Here is a 19,186-nt window from a genome sequence, read left to right as displayed (position 1 = left end):
ATACTTCGATGTGCTTTCCCCCTCAGGGGCGGGCCGGAGCGTTCCGCCCGGTGCTCACAATGTCATCACAAAGCGCCGCCCCTCCCGAAAGCCCGGCGGGGCCTTTCCCGCCGCTGTCGCGGTTTTAGAGCTGCCGCTCGCCGCCTGCGAACCGCTCCAGCGCCGTGGCGGCGCCTCCCAAAACGCCGCGGCGGGCGCGGGGCGGGCGCGGCGGTCCCGCTCCATCCTCCCGTGCGGCCCTCGGCGGCGGCAGCGCGGTCGCGGCGGCCCGCGGCGGCCGGCGGGGCTGCCCGCGATGTCCGGGTCCCGGGCGGCTCCTCCCGGTTGAGCGGCGGCTCCGCGCGGGCCCCGCGGGCTCCGGTACCCGCGGCCCGCCCGGGCGGGCATGAGGCGGAGCGGGAGCGGCGGCACAAAGGAGCCTGCGGGGCTGCGCCTCGCCTGACGCGGCCCCCGCCGCGCCCCGCGGGACGATGTCGCAGGATCGCGACATGGACAAGACGATCAAGGTTGGCGGGGGACGCCGGGCTGGGGTCGCCGCTGAGGTGGCGGATTTTGGGGGTTTTTGCCTCAGCGGAGGCCGCTGAGGGAGGCTCAGGGGGTACAGACCGAGCGCCGCAAGGATGCGAAGTTTCTGCTCTGGCCAACAGAGGAATTGGTGCTCATCGGCTACGGGTGGTGTAGTTCTCTTGTTAATTAGTGCGCTGGTGGTTAATGAGTCTCTCATTAGCCATGTTATTAGTCTCTCCTGCTCCTCCTCTGGGGCTCTGGCTGGTCCGGATCTGTCCCTGCTGGAATTCCCTTTTACTGATTTCAACTCAGACACGGAGCATTTTTGGGTTTTTCGGTTTCTTCTCTTGGCGATTCTCCCCAATATCCTCGTGGCCCTTAAGTCTCACATTCCTTTTGTCCAAATCCTTCTTCCCAAGCCTTGTTCCCCTTTCCCGGCTCTGTTGGCACTAAATCACAGAATTATCTGAGTTGAGTTCATCAGAAGTTTTTCTGTGCTCCTCCTGAAAACCACAAATTCCTGTGACCCACTGAGATTTCTGCTCCTGAAAACCAGAAATTCCTGTGACCCACCGAGATTTCTGCTCCTCCTGAAAACCAGAAATTCCTGTGACCCACCGAGATTTCTGCTCCTCCTGAAAACCAGAAATTCCTGTGACCCACCGAGATTTCTGCCCCTTCCTTCTAAACCCTTTAGAAACCCTCAGGGGTTTCTAAATTTCCAGGGTATTTGGGGATTTTTTTTTTCCTTAATCAAGGCAGTTCCACCACCAAGCAATTTGATTTTCCAGCACCTGGGCACCACTCAAAGCTTTCTGGCTGCTCTGTCCCATGGATTAAATATTCTTATTTATCAGATTTGACAGCTACAAAACCAAACAGCAAAGAACAGCCTTCCTTAAAGAGAATTCCCCCACATTTCCCAGCAGCCAGAACTGTTTCTGACCCTGTTCCCTTTTCCTGATTTTTGGGATGTCAGGCAGCCTTCCTGGAGTTCCTGCCACGAAAAACCCCTCTGGATTTTGGGATTTGGCTGAGTTTTGTGCGTCTGGAGCTGAGCACGTGCAGGGTGTGAGCTCAGGGGGGCAGCTGGGGGATTCCTTTGGGATAAAGGGATGGGAATCAATGTGATTTTGACAAATAATAATTTATTACATGTCAATCAATGTAATTTGGGATATAGGGATGGAAATAAATGTAATTTGGGATAAAGGGATGTGAATCAATGTAATTTTGATAAAGGGATGTAAATCAGTGTAATTTTGATCAAGGGATGGGAATCAATGTGATTTTGACAAATAATAATTTATTACATGTCAATCAATGTAATTTGGGATATAGGGATGGAAATAAATGTAATTTGGGATAAAGGGATGTCAATCACTGTAATTTTGATCAAGGGATGGGAATCAATGTGATTTTGACAAATAATAATTTATTACATGTCAATCAATGTAATTTGGGATATAGGGATGGAAATAAATGTAATTTGGGATAAAGGGATGTCAATCACTGTAATTTTGATCAAGGGATGGGAATCAATGTGATTTTGATAGAGGGATATCAATCAATATCCCTCTATATCAATTGGGGATAAAAGGATGGAAATCAATATAGTTTTGATAAATAATAATTTATTACATGTCACTGTAATTTGGGATAAAGGGATGTCAATTAGTGTAATTTGGGATAAAGGGGTGGGAATCAATGTGATTTTGATAAAGGGATATCAATAAATGTAATTAGGGATAAAGGGATGGGAGTATGTGTAGTTTCAAGAAATCATAATTTATTACATGTCAATCAATGTAATTTGGGATAAGGGGATGGGAATCAGTGTAATTTGGAAATCAATGTAATTTTGATAAAGGGATGGGAATCAATGTAATTTTGATAAAGGGTTATCAATCAATGTAATTTGGGATAAAGGAATGAGAATCAGTGTAATTTTGATAAAGGGATATCAATCAATATATTTTGGGATAAAGGGATGTCAATCAGTGTAATTTGGGATGAAGGGATGTGAATCAATGTATTTGGGAATTCTTTTTCCTTGTGTTGCTGTTGCAGCAGCTCCTTTTGCTGTGATTTATCCTGAGCTGAGGCAGGAATTTAATAAAGGAACAAAGGCCCAGCTCAGGGCATCAATCAAAGCTCTGAGCTGGATTTAAAGCCTGCCTTGGGATGTGGTTAAGCCTGAGAGCACCCAAGCTGTGGCTTAACAAAACCCAGCCCTATTTGTGTGGATTTGGACAAAAGGAGCCTGGTTCATTATCAGAAAAATCTAAAATTAAGCAAGCAGGGTTTAATTTACAGTGTGATGGTTCCAATGGTTTGAAACCTGTAATTTTATATTTTCTGTGATCAAAAAATGCATTTTTTAGGTAGGAAGCTGGAATTGAGTCAGGGAGAGATGCCCTTGGTACACTTCGGGTATTAAAAGCACAAAATCACATTTACTGCTCTCAATAACCCTGTTTGGAAATTCCAGCTGCACAGAAACAGTTTCAATCAGGTAAATCATGACATCATGACATGAGCATTGATATTTATTTAGATTTATGTTTAATTTTCCTCAGGAAAGCAAACTCCTCAGCAGGTACTTTTGCACTCAGATCTGCTGAGCTGGTTTTTTTGTTTGTTTGTTTGCTTTTTTAAGATGTAGTAATTTTATTTACTCTGTATTTATTGACTGTGTTTTCCCTCCTGCTGCTCCCTCCTGAACAGGAAACCTCCATTTTAGAGGAATACAACATTAACTGGACTCAGAAGCTGGGAGCTGGGATCAGTGGGCCTGTTAGGTAAGGGAACACCCCAGCATTGTCCCTGCCCTGTGGAGGATTCAGTGAGTATTTCACTAAATGTGATGATGGGATACATAAAAAATTAAAAACAGCAAATAACTCTGCCCCACATGGGTCATGCAGGAGGGGTTTTGTCTTTTTTTTGGGGGGAATTTGGGAAGGAAAACTTCTCTTCCCTTCCCTGTCCTGGTGTGTTCCCACAGCCAGGCAGGAGCAGGAGTTGGTTGTGGAATTATGACACCAGAAATTCCTCCTGAGCCCCCCTGCACTGCCCCTTCCCTCCTTTCCCAGTTGTTTTTGCAGCTCTTCCGCTGGCTTTTCATCCCAGCCCGGCTCCTCGTGGATTTCTAACCCCTGGATGCTTTCTGAGAAGCAAAACACTTCTCCAGCAAAACCTCTCCCTTCAGAAAATGGGAATTTGTGCTGGAAAACCCCTGTGCTGCTGTTCCTGGGTGCCCCCTTTGTCCTTTTTTCCCATCTTTTATCTTCCTGTCTGGGTTCTGCTCATCCCTTTTGTGTTGTTTCATTAAAACACCCATTTTGTGCTTTGTTCTTTTGGCTGCCTATGGGCGTTTTCATCAATTGTTAAATGGAGCGGGGGAGAAGAGAAAAAATTCAGCCAAAATGAGGATTTCCTTCCCAAAACACTTTATCTATTCTAAACACTTAATTTATTCCAGCACCGCTGGGGGTGTTCAGGTGTGATTTGGGTTATTTCCATCCAAAATCTCTCTTGAGGCTGAATTTAGGGTGAGAGCTGGGATGTGTCCCAGACTGGGGGCATTCCTGGGAATTCCCAAGTGGAGAGCAAACTCAGAGCTACAGATCAATTGCTTCAGGTGTCTTTTTTTAACCTCCTTGCTGACTGAATGATTTTGTTGCTGTAATACCAGAGTCTGCATGAAAAAATCCTCCCAAGAACGCTTTGCACTGAAAATCCTTCTTGATCGTCCAAAAGCTCGAAATGAGGTACAGTTCCTGCTTTTCTCTCCAAAAAACCTTCGATTGTTGGGATGTTTTAAACATAAAAACCCCACTACCAAACCCCATTTGCTGGCTGTGTTTCCAGAGATTTATTTCTAATTAATTGAGCTGTGTTTTAAAGCTGTTCTTCTCCCTGTAATGGAACAGAACCAGTTTGAGAGGGAATTTTGTTGCCATACGTCTCACTCTTGGATATCACTGCCCCAAGAATGCTTCAAGTTGTTCTGGAAATGGATTTTTCCATGTGCCAGGACCTAAAGCAGCTCCTGACACAGGTTGGGAATTCCTGAGGTGCCAGACTGTCAGCCTGTGGAATGATGGGCACTCCTCCAAGCTGTGGGGAATTTAAAGAAGGATCAATTGTCCTTGAGGTTTAGGCAACTTCCATTTCTTCTTACTGAGCGAATTCTCCTTTAAAATTCCCATAAAAATCATCTGTGTACAAAAAGCACCAAGACTTGGCTTGATTGAACAGCCCAGGGAGCTTTAAAGTGGGGGAAATCCCTGAATGTTGGGACAGGAGGTGATGTTCCAGCTCTTGTGGGTACTTAGCCATGAAAGAAGCCAGAAGATGGAATTTTGGGTTCATTAATTCATTGTCACTTCCACTGAAGTGCTGCATTGCTACTTTAAAGCTGGTTCTGTCTTTAAATTTCTGGAAAGATCTCAAAGATTGAGCTTTTCCCAGAGCTCTGTGTGTGAATCCATATTCTGTCAGAGATTTGGGGGCCAGGCTGGGGTGTTTTTATCCCGAGCTCAGCAGGGCTCTGTGCCTGTCCCTGTGTGCAGTAACAGCTCTTCCCTTCTCTTCAAGGTACGTCTGCACATGATGTGTGCAACACATCCCAATATTGTTCAAATAATTGAAGTTTATGCTAACAGTGTGCAGTTCCCACATGAATCCAGCCCCAGGTAAGATTACATAGGGTGATTCATTCCCACCGCTTGTTTTCCATGTTTAGCCCAAGGTATAGTGGAGTTTGCTTTGTTTTGGTTTGGTTTTAATCACAAAATTATTATTTCAAGGGGGTCCCAGGTGTAATAATTATCCTGCAGACCAAGCAGCTCTTGTTTTTTTCTTTTCCCTGACTTTTGTGTATTTAAATTATTTTGCCTCCTTTACTCCCTGTTTTGAATGCATCTCCATTTTTTTAGGTTTTCCATTGATTCAGTCTGCATTGTGTGAAAGAGTTGTTTCTAAAAATATGAAATTCAGCCTTGAAAACTCTCAGTGTATTGTCCTGCTTAAAATGAACACAGGAAAACATGGAGCAGAGTGATTTTCTTTTTTTTGTGCATTATTACATTTGGATAAAAATATTGTCTTCTGATAGGATCTTAGTGGAGAAAATCATCAGAGCTGGGAGAATGAAAGAGCCGAGACCTGTCTTTGGCTCTGGTGTTGCTGATTTTGCTGTGTGGTGGGAACTGGGAGTTAATTCCTTGAGGATCTGGTAGCCCTGAGCTTCACCTTCCTATTTTTTAGCCTTCACGTTTATGGCAGTAAAACTGTAAATTAAAATAATGGGGGATCCAGACTCAAAAGCATCCACGTGCTGTGTAATCCTTGAGGGCAGAGTTATCCCTTGGAGTGTCCACATGGCTTCCAGCTCCTTCCAAGGTGGAGCTGGATGTATCCGTGTCCAGTTTGTTCCAGCTGGATGTGGGAGCCCATTAGGAGGAGCAAACTGGAAATTCCTGGCTGCCAGTTACTGGGAGCCAGAAAATCCTGAGGATTTTAGACTCGAAGGCAAAACGACAGCACCAAATTGTCCCCGAAAGCAGCGCAGAGAAAGCAGTGTTTGTGTGAAATATGCATTCTTAGCTTAGCAATTCTGTTATTTTGGATGATTTTTTTAATGTAACAACATGAAATGCTTTTGAACAGGGCTCGGCTCCTAATTGTAATGGAGATGATGGAAGGGGGAGAGCTCTTCCACAGAATCAGCCAGCACCGGCACTTTACTGAGAAGCAAGCGAGCCAAGTAACAAAGCAGGCAAGTCACCCCCTGTCCCAGCAAATCCATCATGCTCTGGCTAAAGTAGGGACAATTTCTGGGGCTGGAAGGGTGGGGAAAAAGGATGAATTAAAAGATTCCTCAGTTCTGATCCGATGATCATTGCCTGCTTTGTTATAAGTGACAATGCCAAAGCTTTACTAGGAATAAAGGATTGAAGGTGTGGGCTTGTTCTCTGGGGCTGCTGTGCTTAACATTGCTTTTCCACACCTGGTCTAGAGAAGACTTCCAAGAGAATTTTGTCATTCTTCTTGTCCTAAAAGTGTTGCCTCCAGCAGGACTCGTGAGCTCTGGAACCTCCGTGACCCCCTTGGTATTTCTCTCCTCTGGGCCAGGGGTTTTCAGGCTGGGCTCTGGGCTTGGGCTGTGGAATTCCTGGAAGATACCAAGGAATGTGTCTGTTTGTTCTGATTTTGTGTCTGTTTGTTCCAATGTTGTTTTCCTTTACCCTTTCTCTCCCAGCTCACTCCTGAGTGCTGTATTTTATAATCTCCATGGTGGTTTCTGCAGGGGGTTTTGGTGTCCATCAGGTTTTTTGTTGCTGGTGGGACTCTCAGAAGGATCTCTGTGGAATTCAGTGCTGGGATCCCCAGTTCCCCTCAGCTGGAGAGAAAATGTTTGAACCTGGGGCAAAAGATCTGTGTCACTTTTGTGCTTTGACTTGATTCTAATGAAATGCTAATTGTGCTTATAATTTTTGGTCTCATCCAACAAAGGAATGAGGTGGAAGTACAGAATTATTCTTGACAGTTTGTTTGACATCCTTTGGGCTGTTATTCTGACATGGTGGGGAAAACGTTCAAACTTGACCAGAAGTCAAGACTTTGGTTTGAATTCTTTGTGTACAGTTGGGTTATTCATGTCTCAAGTAACTCTTTGCTTTAATGTTCATAGAAATGAAGTTTGAAATGTGAAAGTCTCTCTAAAATTCTTTTCTCTGGTGGTTCTTCATCCTTGTCTTATACCCAGGAATGGTTAAAGCTTTTCACAGCACTGCCTCATTTTCTCTGGGAATGTGTTTGTATTTATTGCTGAGCTAAATGAGCAGTGAGGTTCTCTTGTGACAGTAATTTGGAGGGTTTTAAGGACTCTAAACTTGGGCAGGATCCTACAGAATCCAGCAGGGATACTTCCAAATAAGGGTTGTGAGGCTGTGCCTCACTTCTGTCTCAGGAATGCTGTTTAAATATTTATACTTGGCTTTTCTTTAAATGAATTGCACTTGGAAATGTGCAGTCCCTGGAGCTTTTCCTGCCTGGATTGCAGGTTCCTAAAGCATCCTTGAAACAATACAGGAATGCATTTCTTTGGGACATCGACAGAATGATTAAAATGCAGGCAGTGCCATCCAAAATTAAATAGAACTGCCTCCAGGCAGGAACAAGTGCAGTGAATGATTCCCTGGAATCCTGAAGCAAGAACTCACTGCTGGTGGAACTGCTGGGCAGGGGCAGCACCCTGGAGCCCTGGCACAGCAGGGAAGGGGCACTGACACCTCCTGCTTCACTTTGGGGAGCTCTCAATTCCTTGAGTTCCCAAACTGAGGAGGTTGGGAAGCCCAGGCCAGCCTGGCTTTTGCTTTCTGTGGAATTCATGTCCCAGCTGTCACTTCACTGCATCACTGCAGCAGGATCAGGCTTGTCCTAAAGGAGAACTCTACCCAAGTGGAATGAAAATGTTTGGGTTTGGAAATGTCCTTTGTAAAGCTGAAATAAATGTCCAGGCTGCAGGAGGGGGTCGGTGATTATAGCTGATTTATTGTGCCCTTTTCCAGATAGCTTTGGCTTTGCAGCATTGCCACTCACTAAACATTGCACACAGAGACCTCAAGCCTGAGAATCTCCTCTTCAAGGATAACTCTCTGGTAAGATGAACATTTGAAATTCTTTTGCTGCTGAATTCTTTGAAGTGGTTCAAGGGTGACTCTCAGAGTAGTGGTAAAAGGACATGAATGTTTGGTGACAAAATTGAATCACGTGCATGGACTTGGTGCTTTTCCATCCCCTGATCTCCTTGCAGGGCAGTGAGTCCCTGCTGCTGCTGTTAAACAGGAGTCAGGTTCTCCACCTCAACACAGGATCCAGCTCTGCCCCCTCATCAGGATGTTCTAATCCTTTACCTAGAGGTGCTTTGATAGATCCAAACAATTCTTTGCCTCTCCTGCTCACAACCAGCCTGGATATGCAGTGAGCCCCCTACAAGGGGCTCAGAGCTTTCCCAATCCCTGAGGGGGCTGTTCCTGGCTCAGAGCACCCAGGAAAGCAAAACCTCTGTTTTGAAAGGTCATTTTGTGACCTGGTGGAGTGTGAGGGTATAAATACAATGAGGAGAACGTTTGGAAAAGGTGAGATGAGGGCAGGGGGAAAATTATGTGTTAAAAAAGCTGATTTAATGAGATTTGTCTAATAAAGCCTCTTCTTATTTTAGGATGCACCTGTTAAATTGTGTGACTTTGGGTTTGCCAAAGTAGACCAAGGTGACTTGATGACACCCCAGTTCACTCCCTATTATGTAGCACCTCAGGTAAGACCAGTTCCTGCTCTGGGCTGAAGGGAGATCATTTATTGCCTGAGCCTCCATGCCCACATCATTTGAACCCCCTTTGCTGCCCTGGGAAGGGCTCTGAGTGCAGGAATCTTGCAGGAATCCCTCCACTCTGGAGCTGGAGTGCCACAGGGATCTGTTGATAAGGCAGATTTCACACTCTGCTCAGCCCTGATGATGGCAGTTGGCCTTTAGCTGTATTAAAGCAGCTGCTTTGGAGAAATCCCTGCTTTGCCACCCTGCCTCCAGCTCAAGCTCGTTCAGGATTTCATTAAAAAGGACTTGGCTGGAACAAAAAGCTTCTGAAAAGGTGGTTGCTCACAAAGAGCAGTGGCAGAGGGTTGGTACCTGGGCACCTTAGCCTGGCCCCTCTGTCATTAAAGACAATCTATAATTACACACAGGCTGCTCTTTGTAGTGCTGCTTTCCCCCCCCCTCCTGTCCTTTGTGTTGGAGTCCTGGAGAAAATGAAAAGCAGCTGCAGATGGAGATTTAATTGCAGTGCTGGGCTGCCTTTAATCACTGGGAAGGGCAGCTCAGACAACGAACATGCCCTGAAAATTCATAAAATTCCTCAGCTGGAGCCTGCTGGGGCTCCCTGGAACCCAAACCCACCGACTGGATCAGCAAGGGACAGATTTGATGGGATTTGTTCTGGGAGAGGCAAAAAGGGACAGCTCTGGAGCTTGGGTTACCCTCCAAACACACTTTAGGTTCTGGTTCCAAGCATGGAGGGGTTGGAGGTTCTGAGCAACTGCTTTAATTCAGTCAGAACTGGAGATTTCAGTGCCCTGAAATATTATATATTTTAGTATTTTCCCCATGTAGAAAGCTCCAGTCTTTCTTATTGAGAAAAACTGGAGTTTGGTAGTCTTCAGTAGCTGAAATAAGTTTCCTGAATGGAAAATCATCAGAAATCTTTGGCATAGGCTTTGCTGGTTGTGTTGCCTGTTCATGAGATGGATTTTTCTTTGTCTGTTTTTACTTCCCCTCCCACCAGGTATTGGAGGCACAAAGAAGACATCAGAAAGAAAAGTCTGGTATTATCCCCACCTCTCCAACCCCTTACACTTACAACAAGGTGAGCTGGAAAACATCTTTAAAAGTCTTCCCCACCCCACTGGTGCTTCTGATAGAGCAAATAATAAAATGCACATTTAGTGCAAACCTAATTAATGATCCTCTAATAAAGGGGGGGATAAATATGCCAATGCTTTTAAGGAGCACTAAATATGAACAAGATTTTGGAGAGTAGAATGACTCTGCTGGAGTGAGGCCATGAGGGAATCTCTTTCCTGCTGCCAGAGTTTCTGGATGTGCAGAGCATTCCTTGCTCAGGCAGCTGTGCCAGAAACTGCTCTGTACCTGGTTCTTCTGGAAAACAACCAAGAATTTATTGTGTAGCTGCTGGAATCTTGGCAAAATCATTTCAGGAAATGTCCTGAAAGGTCATAATCTTTTTTGGCCATTCCAAAACGTTTTCTCCCTTATTATCATCACTGTCTCCTGCTGGCTGAGCAGTGCTTGAACCACTGAGTGTTCAGGGTGTGTCAATTTTAATTCAAGTTATCTGTTTTGTGATCCCAGTGTAAGGATCTGCCTTGATTGCAGCTCTAGGGATGGTTGTTTATTCCACTGCATGCCTGAGCAGGTATTTGCTGTGCAGTGTTAGCATTTAGTAGCCTCACAGAGAGTGTTAAAGAAAATATTAATTAGTCTGCATCACAAATCTGCCTTCCTCAGACAGCTTGGAGCAGGGAGCTGCCTTGTCTCAGCAGCCAGATTTATCCACGAAGGTGGATCTGGAGGAGGAGCTGAGCTGGTTCTGTTCCCCCAGGGAATCACACAGAACTTTTATCAGAACTCCCCCAATATCTGCTGCAAACTTCTCCCCAAAGTGACCCTTTTCTTGCTTGCAGAGCTGTGACCTGTGGTCCCTGGGGGTCATTATCTACGTGATGCTGTGTGGGTACCCCCCCTTTTACTCCAAGCACCACAGCCGGACGATTCCCAAGGACATGAGGAAAAAGATCATGACAGGAAGCTTCGAGTTCCCAGAGGAAGAGTGGAGCCAGATCTCGGAAATGGCAAAAGACATTGTGAGAAAGTGAGTCCCTGCAGGAAACTCTGGTGTTGCTCTGTGCTTGTGTTAAGGAATTGGAATGTTTCCCTGTTAAGGAAGTGGAAAAGCACCTGGAAATGCCTTATCCCAGCAGTGAGGATTGTCTGCAGCTCATCCAGCTGACAAATTCTCTGTTACATTCAGCATAAACCAAGTCTGCAAAATGTTTTTCTTTCCCTGCCCAAGTGTTTAATGTTGATGTTTCTTTTCCTGGGGTGAATTCTGTATTGAGTCTTTAAGGGGAGTGGGAGCACTGAAGGGTTTCAGGATAACACAAACTGGCATGGATTTCCTGGGATAACATTTCAATTCCTGTGAAAATCAAGTGCCTCTAATGGGATGTGGTAAATCTGTCCCCTAAAGCCCTGTGTACATCATACACAGCCTAAAAAGAATCAGGCAGGAGGATGGAGAGGGAGATTAAGATCTGTCATGAGGTGCCAGACTCAGATAAGGTTTTGCATTGATGTTTTATTCCAAATGCTAATGGAGTCTGTTTTCCATGCAGAGCACATCCCTCCGCAGGGAGTGTTTCAAAGACTTGGTCTGTTTGGGAGCAAGAGCGTGGCACTGATTAGGGCTTGACCTCACTTATTTTTGAAAAAGTGACCGGGACTTACTGCCTTGCATGACCACAGGAACTGAGAGAATAAAAGCAATATAAATAGGAAAAAAAAAATCACTTGGGGAAGTAATTTAAAAGTGTCACTGGCTCCTGAGATGTACTGTAAATTCTCCAAGGATTGACATTGTTTGGAGAGGGTGCTGGGACCTTTTTACAGCTGTGCAGGAGAACCCCCAACCTTTCACCAAATTAACTTTCCTTTAAACCAAGGTCAGCTCTTTATTCTCACACAGAAACTCCACAGGCAAAAGGTTTCATTGTCTTTTAAAATTCCCATGAAACTCAGCTCTCAGGATGTTGTCACATGGATCCTGGCTGATTTCTGAGCTCAGGCTTGATGAGGGTTTGATAATGGGTTAGGATTTGGAAAATGCATGGAAAAGGAATGCACGTGTCTGGTATCAAAAGTGAGCTTAACCTGGTTGGCAGCAAGTGGGATTTCTGCTCTCCCCCGTGGTGCTGCTGACACTTTGTACAAGTTATTTCCATTTTCTTGGTACATTAAACACTTGTGCTCTGCAGCCAAGAAGCTGATCTGGAGTTCTCTAAGGAAGTGTGACAAGCTCATGGAGTCATTCCCATTTTCATTCAGACTTTGGGATAACTTGTCAGCACTCGTTGGGAAATCTTGCTTTGTTATTTAGTTGTGCTCATCATGAGAACACAAATTTACCTGCAAATCCTCTTTCCAGGGTTTCATGCTAGGAAAAAAAAAAAAATTTCATGGAGTTTTCAGCAATCTTGGAATAAAGTTGGAGGAGCTGGAACCAAAGTGTTCATTACTTGAGGACTATTCAGGGGGGAGAAAAGCTGAGGAGTAGCATGGTGGGAGCAATGAATCCTGCAAGGTTTCCATGCCCAGAGTCCTTGGAATGAGTGTGACCTGTTCTGGGGATGAGCTGTGGGAGTGCATTTCCAGAGAGTGCCAGCCTGGATAATTTCCAGTTCCTCTGGAAGGTGATTTCCCATCTGGGAGCAGCAGCTGTGGAATTCAGCAGCACAGGAGTATCCCAGGAATGCCTTTAGCACCTTCCTTTGCCCTGAGTGCTGGATTGCCCTGGATGAGCTGTGACAGCATTAAACCACAGCGAGGTCAGGGAGCTGGGACAGATTTGGGGCTCATTTTGGGGCAGTTTGGAGCTCTTGGAAAAGCTGCTTTTTTGGCCTTTAAAATGCTTAAATGCTCTGTAGATCAACAAACCCCTTCTTAGGGATTTATTCTTGCCTCCCCAGGCTGCTGAAGGTCAAACCTGAGGAACGTCTGACCATTGAGGGGGTGTTGGACCATCCCTGGCTCAATTCCACAGAAGCCCTGGACAACATCTTGCCCTCTGCCCAGCTGATGATGGACAAGGTCTGAGCAGCAGTTATTTGGTCAGGAATGTTGCACAGGAGCAGGAGAGCTCTGGGATGGGTGAAAGGCTTTTTTGACATGGGGTTATGCAGATAAGGAGCTTCTCTTCTGCTTTAGGAGAGCCTGAGATTGTAGGGAGAAAATCGAAATAGAAATGAAAATGGGAATAAAATATGAAATTTGGGCTTGAAGGAGATGCTCCCAGATTGGTGTAATGAGCAGCCACGTGCTGATGGTAGAAAGCAGAGCCTGAGGGATCTTCCATAGGTCTTTCCTCTTTTTGCCATGTTTTATCTCCATTACAGCAATGACCTCACTAATTAAACAAATAGTCCTTGTTTCCTTTAATTTCTGCTCAAAGAGGATTTCAGTCAGTCTTGTGAACATGAGAAGGAGATGATCCTTTATCCTGTTTCCCCCAGGGATATTTTGTCACTGATTTTAGTTCTTACCATACCTTGCTTCACGCAAACCTGATTTTTCTTGCACATCTCCAAAATAAATTGGATTTTGGTTCCTTTTTTTTTTTCGCCCATGGCAAACACTGTCCATGTGTTGTTGCACCAAGTGCTCCTTTTGTCTTTCCAGGCCATGGTGGCAGGGATCCAACAGGCTCATGCAGAACAACTTGCAAACATGAGAATCCAAGACCTCAAAGTGAGCCTGAAGCCCCTTCACTCCGTGAACAACCCGATCCTGCGCAAGCGGAAACTCCTGGGGTAACTCCAAAGCTGGGGTGGAAGGACAACGTGGAGCCAGCTGGGATGGCTGGGAAATGGCTTTGGGAATGGCACAGGCCCAGCTGTGATGGTTTAACACACTTCTGGTGTTGCTCAGACAAGTAATAGCGACACAGTGTGGTTTTTCTGCCAAGATGTGCCAGTGAGGGCAGGAAGGAGGCTGGACACTGTTCCTGCATTGAACAGATTCCTTACGGGATGATGGGTCACATGTAAGATAAGGCAGACAGAGAAAGAATTCTAAGATATATTTTCTCACCCTGACATTTAGTTACTGAAGCAGTCAGGTAACCTCTCTCTCTCTCTGTCTTTGTTTCAATTAATCTGAAAAATAGACTCATACATTTTAGGATTACCCTTATTTGAAGTAATTTAAAGGAATATTCCTTTTTCTCCGTACTTAAAATGATCTCATAATATAGGACAAGAATTATAATTAATGCTGAACCCATCTCCCAATTTCCCAGAGAGGGAAGGAGCTGTGTTAGACTGGAGCAGTTACACAACAACTAATGAGCTTGAGCCGCACCCAAATTCTAATTATTTCCCTCTTTTTCTTGTGCAGCACCAAGCCAAAGGATGGTGTTTACATCCATGACCCTGAGAATGGAAGCAATGATTCCAACGTGGCTCTGGAGAAGCTGAGAGATGTGATTGCTCAGTGCATTCTACCACAGGCTGGTAAAGGTTGCCACTTTTAAGAACCTTTTATTCCTAAACATGCAAGACCCTGACTTTGGGTCTGTCTGTGTCAGTGGTGAGGAAGGAAGAAAGCTCCTGGGCAGCCTCTGAGCTGGGATTTGGGTTCATGTGGAATTTTAGTGACATGCAGAGCTGTTAAAACAGGAATATATGGTTTAAAAGCCATTTCCTGGTTTGTGTGGGGTCAGCAGGAATAACTGCCCAGTTTGCTGAGCCCCAGTGAGGCATGAGTCCAAACCTCCTGTGTCCCTCTGTTGTCCCAAACAGGAGAGAATGAAGATGAGAAGCTGAATGAAGTGATGCAGGAGGCCTGGAAGTACAACAGGGAGTGCAAATTGCTGCGAGACACCCTGCAGAGCTTCAGCTGGAATGGTGAGAATTCCTGCTGTCCCACAGGGAATGTGGAAAAGTGGGAAGAACAGACCCCTGCTATGGAAATAACCCCATATTGATTGGATTTGGGCTGATTTAGGTTTTGCCACTGTTCTATCGTCTCTGCCAGAACTGGTGCTCCCAAAATGGGGGTGAAAATGTTACTTTGAAATTTCTATTTGAGGGTCAGGGTTGAGTTTTCAGAGGCACCAGGAATGTAACAGCACAAATGGATGATGGTAGAAAAGGGGGAAGTTTAAACTACCAGAGGGCAGGGATAGATGGGATATATGCAAAAAAACCTTTCCTGTGAGGCTGGGGAGGCCCTGGACAGGTTGCCCAGAGAAGCTGTGGCTGCCCCTGGATCCCTGGAAGTGTCCAAGGAGAGGTTGGACAGGGCTTGGAACAAGCTGGGATAGTGGAAGTTATCCCTTCCCAGATGACCTTTAAGGTCCTTTCCAGCCATGCCAGGATTCTCTGATCCTTTTAGGACCCTCTGCAGCTGTGTTGAGCTGCTTTCCATCCAGCTGTTTATTCCCTCTTTCTGCTGGAGGCTGCTCCCCCCTTTCAGCACAGCAGCTCTGCAGCTCAGCTTGGGGGGAAGCAGAATGAAAGCAGGACAGGCACCTTGGCAATGCTCAGGTGGCTCCTGGACAGAAGAGGCTGCAGAGATGTCAGCCCCCAGGAGCAGGTGCTGATGGATGTAAGGGACCAGGAGCATCAGCCAACTTCACAATGGCTTGATCCTGCTTCCTCCTCTGTTCTATTTGCTTGGCTTTCCTTGAGATCTTTAATTGCTCCATTTTTCCAACAGAGCTATGTTCTGTAAGTTCTTTTCGATCCTGTGCTGCTGTTGCCCTAAATCTCTGTGAAGCATTGTTTAATTCCAGCTGGGATTGCTTTCCTCCTTGTGCCCAGCTCCAGCTGATTCCCTGTTTTTTCCCTTCCAGGCAGAGGATTCACAGACAAAGTGGATCGACTAAAACTGGCAGAAATTGTCAAACAAGTGATTGAAGAGCAAACAAACTCCCACGACTCTCAATAGCTGGAGCTTCTTAATCTTATTTTTTTTACCATTTAAGATTTATTCTTTAACTGTAAAAAGTATTTTTATGTAAATTAATAAATCATAATTATTTCATGAAATTTCCATACTGCTTGAAAATGCTGTATAGTTGTAGATACAAAAAAAAAAAATCATTGGTACTGTAATATTTTTTTAAAACTCAGTTCCTCGAGGTATATATGATCACTTATGTACTGTTAATCATGAGCCCCAAAAATGGGGTGGATTTTATTGTTAAAAACCATTCTTTTTCTTAATAACCAGTTGCAGAAGCTGCCTTTCACCTGCCACATCCAGCCCCTGCAGTGACTGTATGCGAAGGAGAGCCACAGTTTCTCAAGCCCCTGCTCAGTGAGTACGTGAAGCAAGTGCTGTGAAATGCAAATTCACAGCTCCCTTTGGCATCTAAATTCCAGGTCTTTAGGTAGAGAAAAATCAATTAAATACCCTTCAGTTTGGTTTGGTGCCTGGCCCAGGCACCTGAGGCCATGTGCTTGCTGAAATTTTCAGTTCTGAGCAGTGACTCTTTTTTTGTCATCTTCCCCATCTCCCTCAGGAGAAGCCCTCTTTAAGGCTTAACCTCTTCTCTTTCTTTCTCCTCATCTTCCTCAGAGCTTTATTCAGGCTGAATCAGCCATTCAGCACAAAAACTCTTCTTTTTCTCACCTTGTCCAACAGCAGAACAGAAGAATGTTCAAGTCCTTATGCACAAGTTCCTTTAATTTCCATGGTGGGATCTTCTATAGACCGAGACCAGCCTGGGCTTTGTTTGTTTGGGATCCACCCCCATATTCCCATTCTTTCCTTCCTAGAAGATCCAAGACTTGGGTTCTGACTTGTCCTCTTGTTTGGCAGGCTCCCAGTGCTCTGGGGAACCCCTGGGATTTGTCTCTGGAGCCCAAATTCCCGTCTCTGATGCCTTCGAGCTCCTTCTTGGGGGAGCCACAACTGCAGGGCTGTTCCCTGCTCCCCAGGGCAGGTTCTTACTCTAGTCTGGAACATTGGCTCCAAAAGCTCCTTTTTTAAATCCTGATAAAGCAAACCAATGGCAAGAATCTGTACATAGTTCTAGTTTTCTACCTTTTCTGCTTCTCTTTCTTTCGAGATCGGGCGGAGGCTTTTTATAGAGCTATTTTGGTACCAAATCCGTGCAGACATCGGGTGAGTTTGGTCTGCAGACTGAAGTGCCAACCCAGGGCCATCAGTGACCACTCCTTGAACGTTGTTGTCTTTCACAGCTCATCCCTTTTTGGGTTTACATTGACAAACCTGAGCCATGAATCTCCCAATTCTCTCCTACAAAAGTCCAGCCTTGTTCTTTTTTTGTCTCTTTTCTATACCAAAATTTCCTTGCAGCTTTAGCTGGATGGCAAAGCAGTGTCTGATTCTTTCTATACAATTTTCTAAACAGTGACTTGTTTTTTCTACATGAAGGAGATGCTTTGTTTTCTGTTCTCTGTCAGCTTTCCTTAATCCTGTGGACAGTTTTCCAATGCCTAATTTATTGCAGGGTAAGAACAGTCCCTGTTTATCCCTCTGATGGTAGCAGGGAGTGTTTGTGTGAGCTGGAATTGTACCTCTGACACTACCTGGAATATTTGTGCACTGACCTGTTGATGAAAACTGAAGAGAATTAGCAAAAATTGAGAGTTTTTTATCATTTTTTTTGGCTGTACCACCAAGCCCTGTTACGTGCATTTCTGTCCTTGCTCTAATTCTAGGTCATGTCTTGAAAGGGTTTCATTTTGAAGTTGAAATCCATGTCTTTCTGGGGAATTGAAACTTTCAAGTGTGGCAGATAGAGATGGAAACAAGGAAATCACCTTTGTTTGAATGGCAGAGCAAAAAATCCCCTCCAAAATCTCTCTGTGACTCTGCCCTCCCAGGAGGGAAGTCCTCAGGCAGTTTTTTGGGAGCCAGAATTTGTTGGAAGTGCAGTAAGGGGGGAAGGTGGGATCTGATGTGTGTTAGAGGATTCCTCCTTTCCTTCATCCCTTAAGAGCTGCTGATCCTGAGATGGGAACATTCATACAAATTTCCAAGGGCTTTTGCTACAAGGAACTGCTTTTGATGGATTTAATCTACATTTTCTTCTCTGTGATAAATAAGATCTGAAGCAGAGGGAGGAGGGACAGATTAAGAAAACACAATTTGAAGACTCAAGGTCAAATGGTTTTGTTTCTATGGGAAAGTTGATTTTTTTACTCTTGGAAGAGTTCTGTTTTACATTTCAAAGTTCAATAACTTTAATGGATTGATTTACAAGTTTGAAAGTAACATTTGACTTTCTCCTTCCTGTGTTTAGTTCATTTTTCAGTTGAAGCAAGTGCAAGACACCTTGTCTTGATTCTCTGAGGCTTGACTTGGTAATAAATCTACTGATCCTTTATAGCAGACTGTGAATATTGTAAATATCTTGAGCTGGAAGTGTGGGATCAAAGAAGAATTTCTTTGTAAAAACACTAAAAATATGTGGGAAAGCTCTGGAGGTTGTTGGGTTTGGTTTTTTTTTTTTTAGAATTTTATTTAAGTGAAGAAAAATCTCTGAAATCATTTGACCTTTTCAAAATTTTCTGTATGACTGGCTTCTCCTGTGACTTGATTATTTGAAGATTTTCTATATATATTAAAATTAGGAGAACCTGATTAGTGAAAGAGATTTTGATTGGAAATAGCAACATGTCAAAGTTTTGCTGTCATTACTTCTGGATTTTCTTTTGGAAATCTCAGTCTGTCCCCATGTTTAACTCCTGTGTGTTAAAATGTTCACATTTCTCCTTCTCAGTGTTCCATGTTAGTTCCTTTTGGATCAGTATTACATTGTAAATATTACCCATCATGTATATAAATGATTTTACTAAACCCAAAAGTTCCTGGCTGCTTTTGTTTGGTTCCCAAATCCCCTGTAGGAGAGAAGGAAGGAGCAGGAGGGAACAGCAGCAGGCTTCTCTGGCCACCCTGCTTTTTCCTGGAAGTGTCCAGAAGGTGTGGATGCAGCACTTGGGGGTGTGGTTAGTGGTGAGCACAGTGGTGCTGGGTTAATTTCTGGATTTGATGGTCTTAGAGGGCTTTTCCAGCCTTAGAGATTCCATGATTCCATTATTCTGCCACCCCCATCCCACCTCCCTTATCCATGGGAATAAGTACTTGAAGGAGGATTTGAACTGACAGGATAGGCTGGATAAATCCCTAGGAAATCCTGGGCTCTGCTTGGCAACATAACCCAAAATTGCCTTTTTTAAGCCCAGCTTTCCATCAGATGGCAGCAGCACCTGCCCAGTGCTCCCAGTTAACCCCTGAGGGCTGTGGGGTTGGACTGGGCAGTCAGGGAAGGGAGGGATGAGTCCT

General features: G+C 44.7%; 1 protein-coding gene across 3 annotated transcripts; it reads left to right on the top strand.

The window, feature by feature from the left end:
• Nucleotides 1-59: 59 nt before the first annotated feature.
• On the top strand, nt 60-18,707 carry MAPKAPK5 (MAPK activated protein kinase 5). 3 transcript variants are annotated; one of them, XM_012577949.5, is made up of 14 exons: nt 60-506; nt 3,235-3,308; nt 4,205-4,280; nt 5,110-5,207; nt 6,184-6,292; nt 8,088-8,177; nt 8,741-8,836; nt 9,858-9,938; nt 10,777-10,964; nt 12,838-12,958; nt 13,547-13,677; nt 14,264-14,385; nt 14,668-14,772; nt 15,723-18,707. In XM_012577949.5, the coding sequence occupies exons 1-14, from the start codon at nt 471-473 to the stop codon at nt 15,815-15,817; spliced, it is 1,422 nt and encodes a 473-aa protein (XP_012433403.1). In that variant the 5' UTR covers nt 60-470; the 3' UTR covers nt 15,818-18,707.
• The last annotated feature ends 479 nt before the right edge of the window (nt 18,708-19,186 follow it).

The sequence above is a fragment of the Taeniopygia guttata genome, chromosome 15 (genome assembly GCF_048771995.1).
Source record: "Taeniopygia guttata chromosome 15, bTaeGut7.mat, whole genome shotgun sequence".
Lineage (NCBI taxonomy): Eukaryota > Metazoa > Chordata > Aves > Passeriformes > Estrildidae > Taeniopygia > Taeniopygia guttata.
This window is presented reverse-complemented; position numbering and strand designations above follow the sequence as displayed.

Coding starts and splice junctions, on each gene's coding strand:
- MAPKAPK5 (XM_012577949.5), top strand. CDS start 471: ATGTCGCAGGATCGCGACATGGACAAGACGATCAAG. Junction 10,965..12,837: donor GCAAAAGACATTGTGAGAAA/GTGAGTCCCTGC, acceptor TTGCCTCCCCAG/GCTGCTGAAGGTCAAACCTG. Junction 14,386..14,667: donor TCTACCACAGGCTGGTAAAG/GTTGCCACTTTT, acceptor TGTCCCAAACAG/GAGAGAATGAAGATGAGAAG.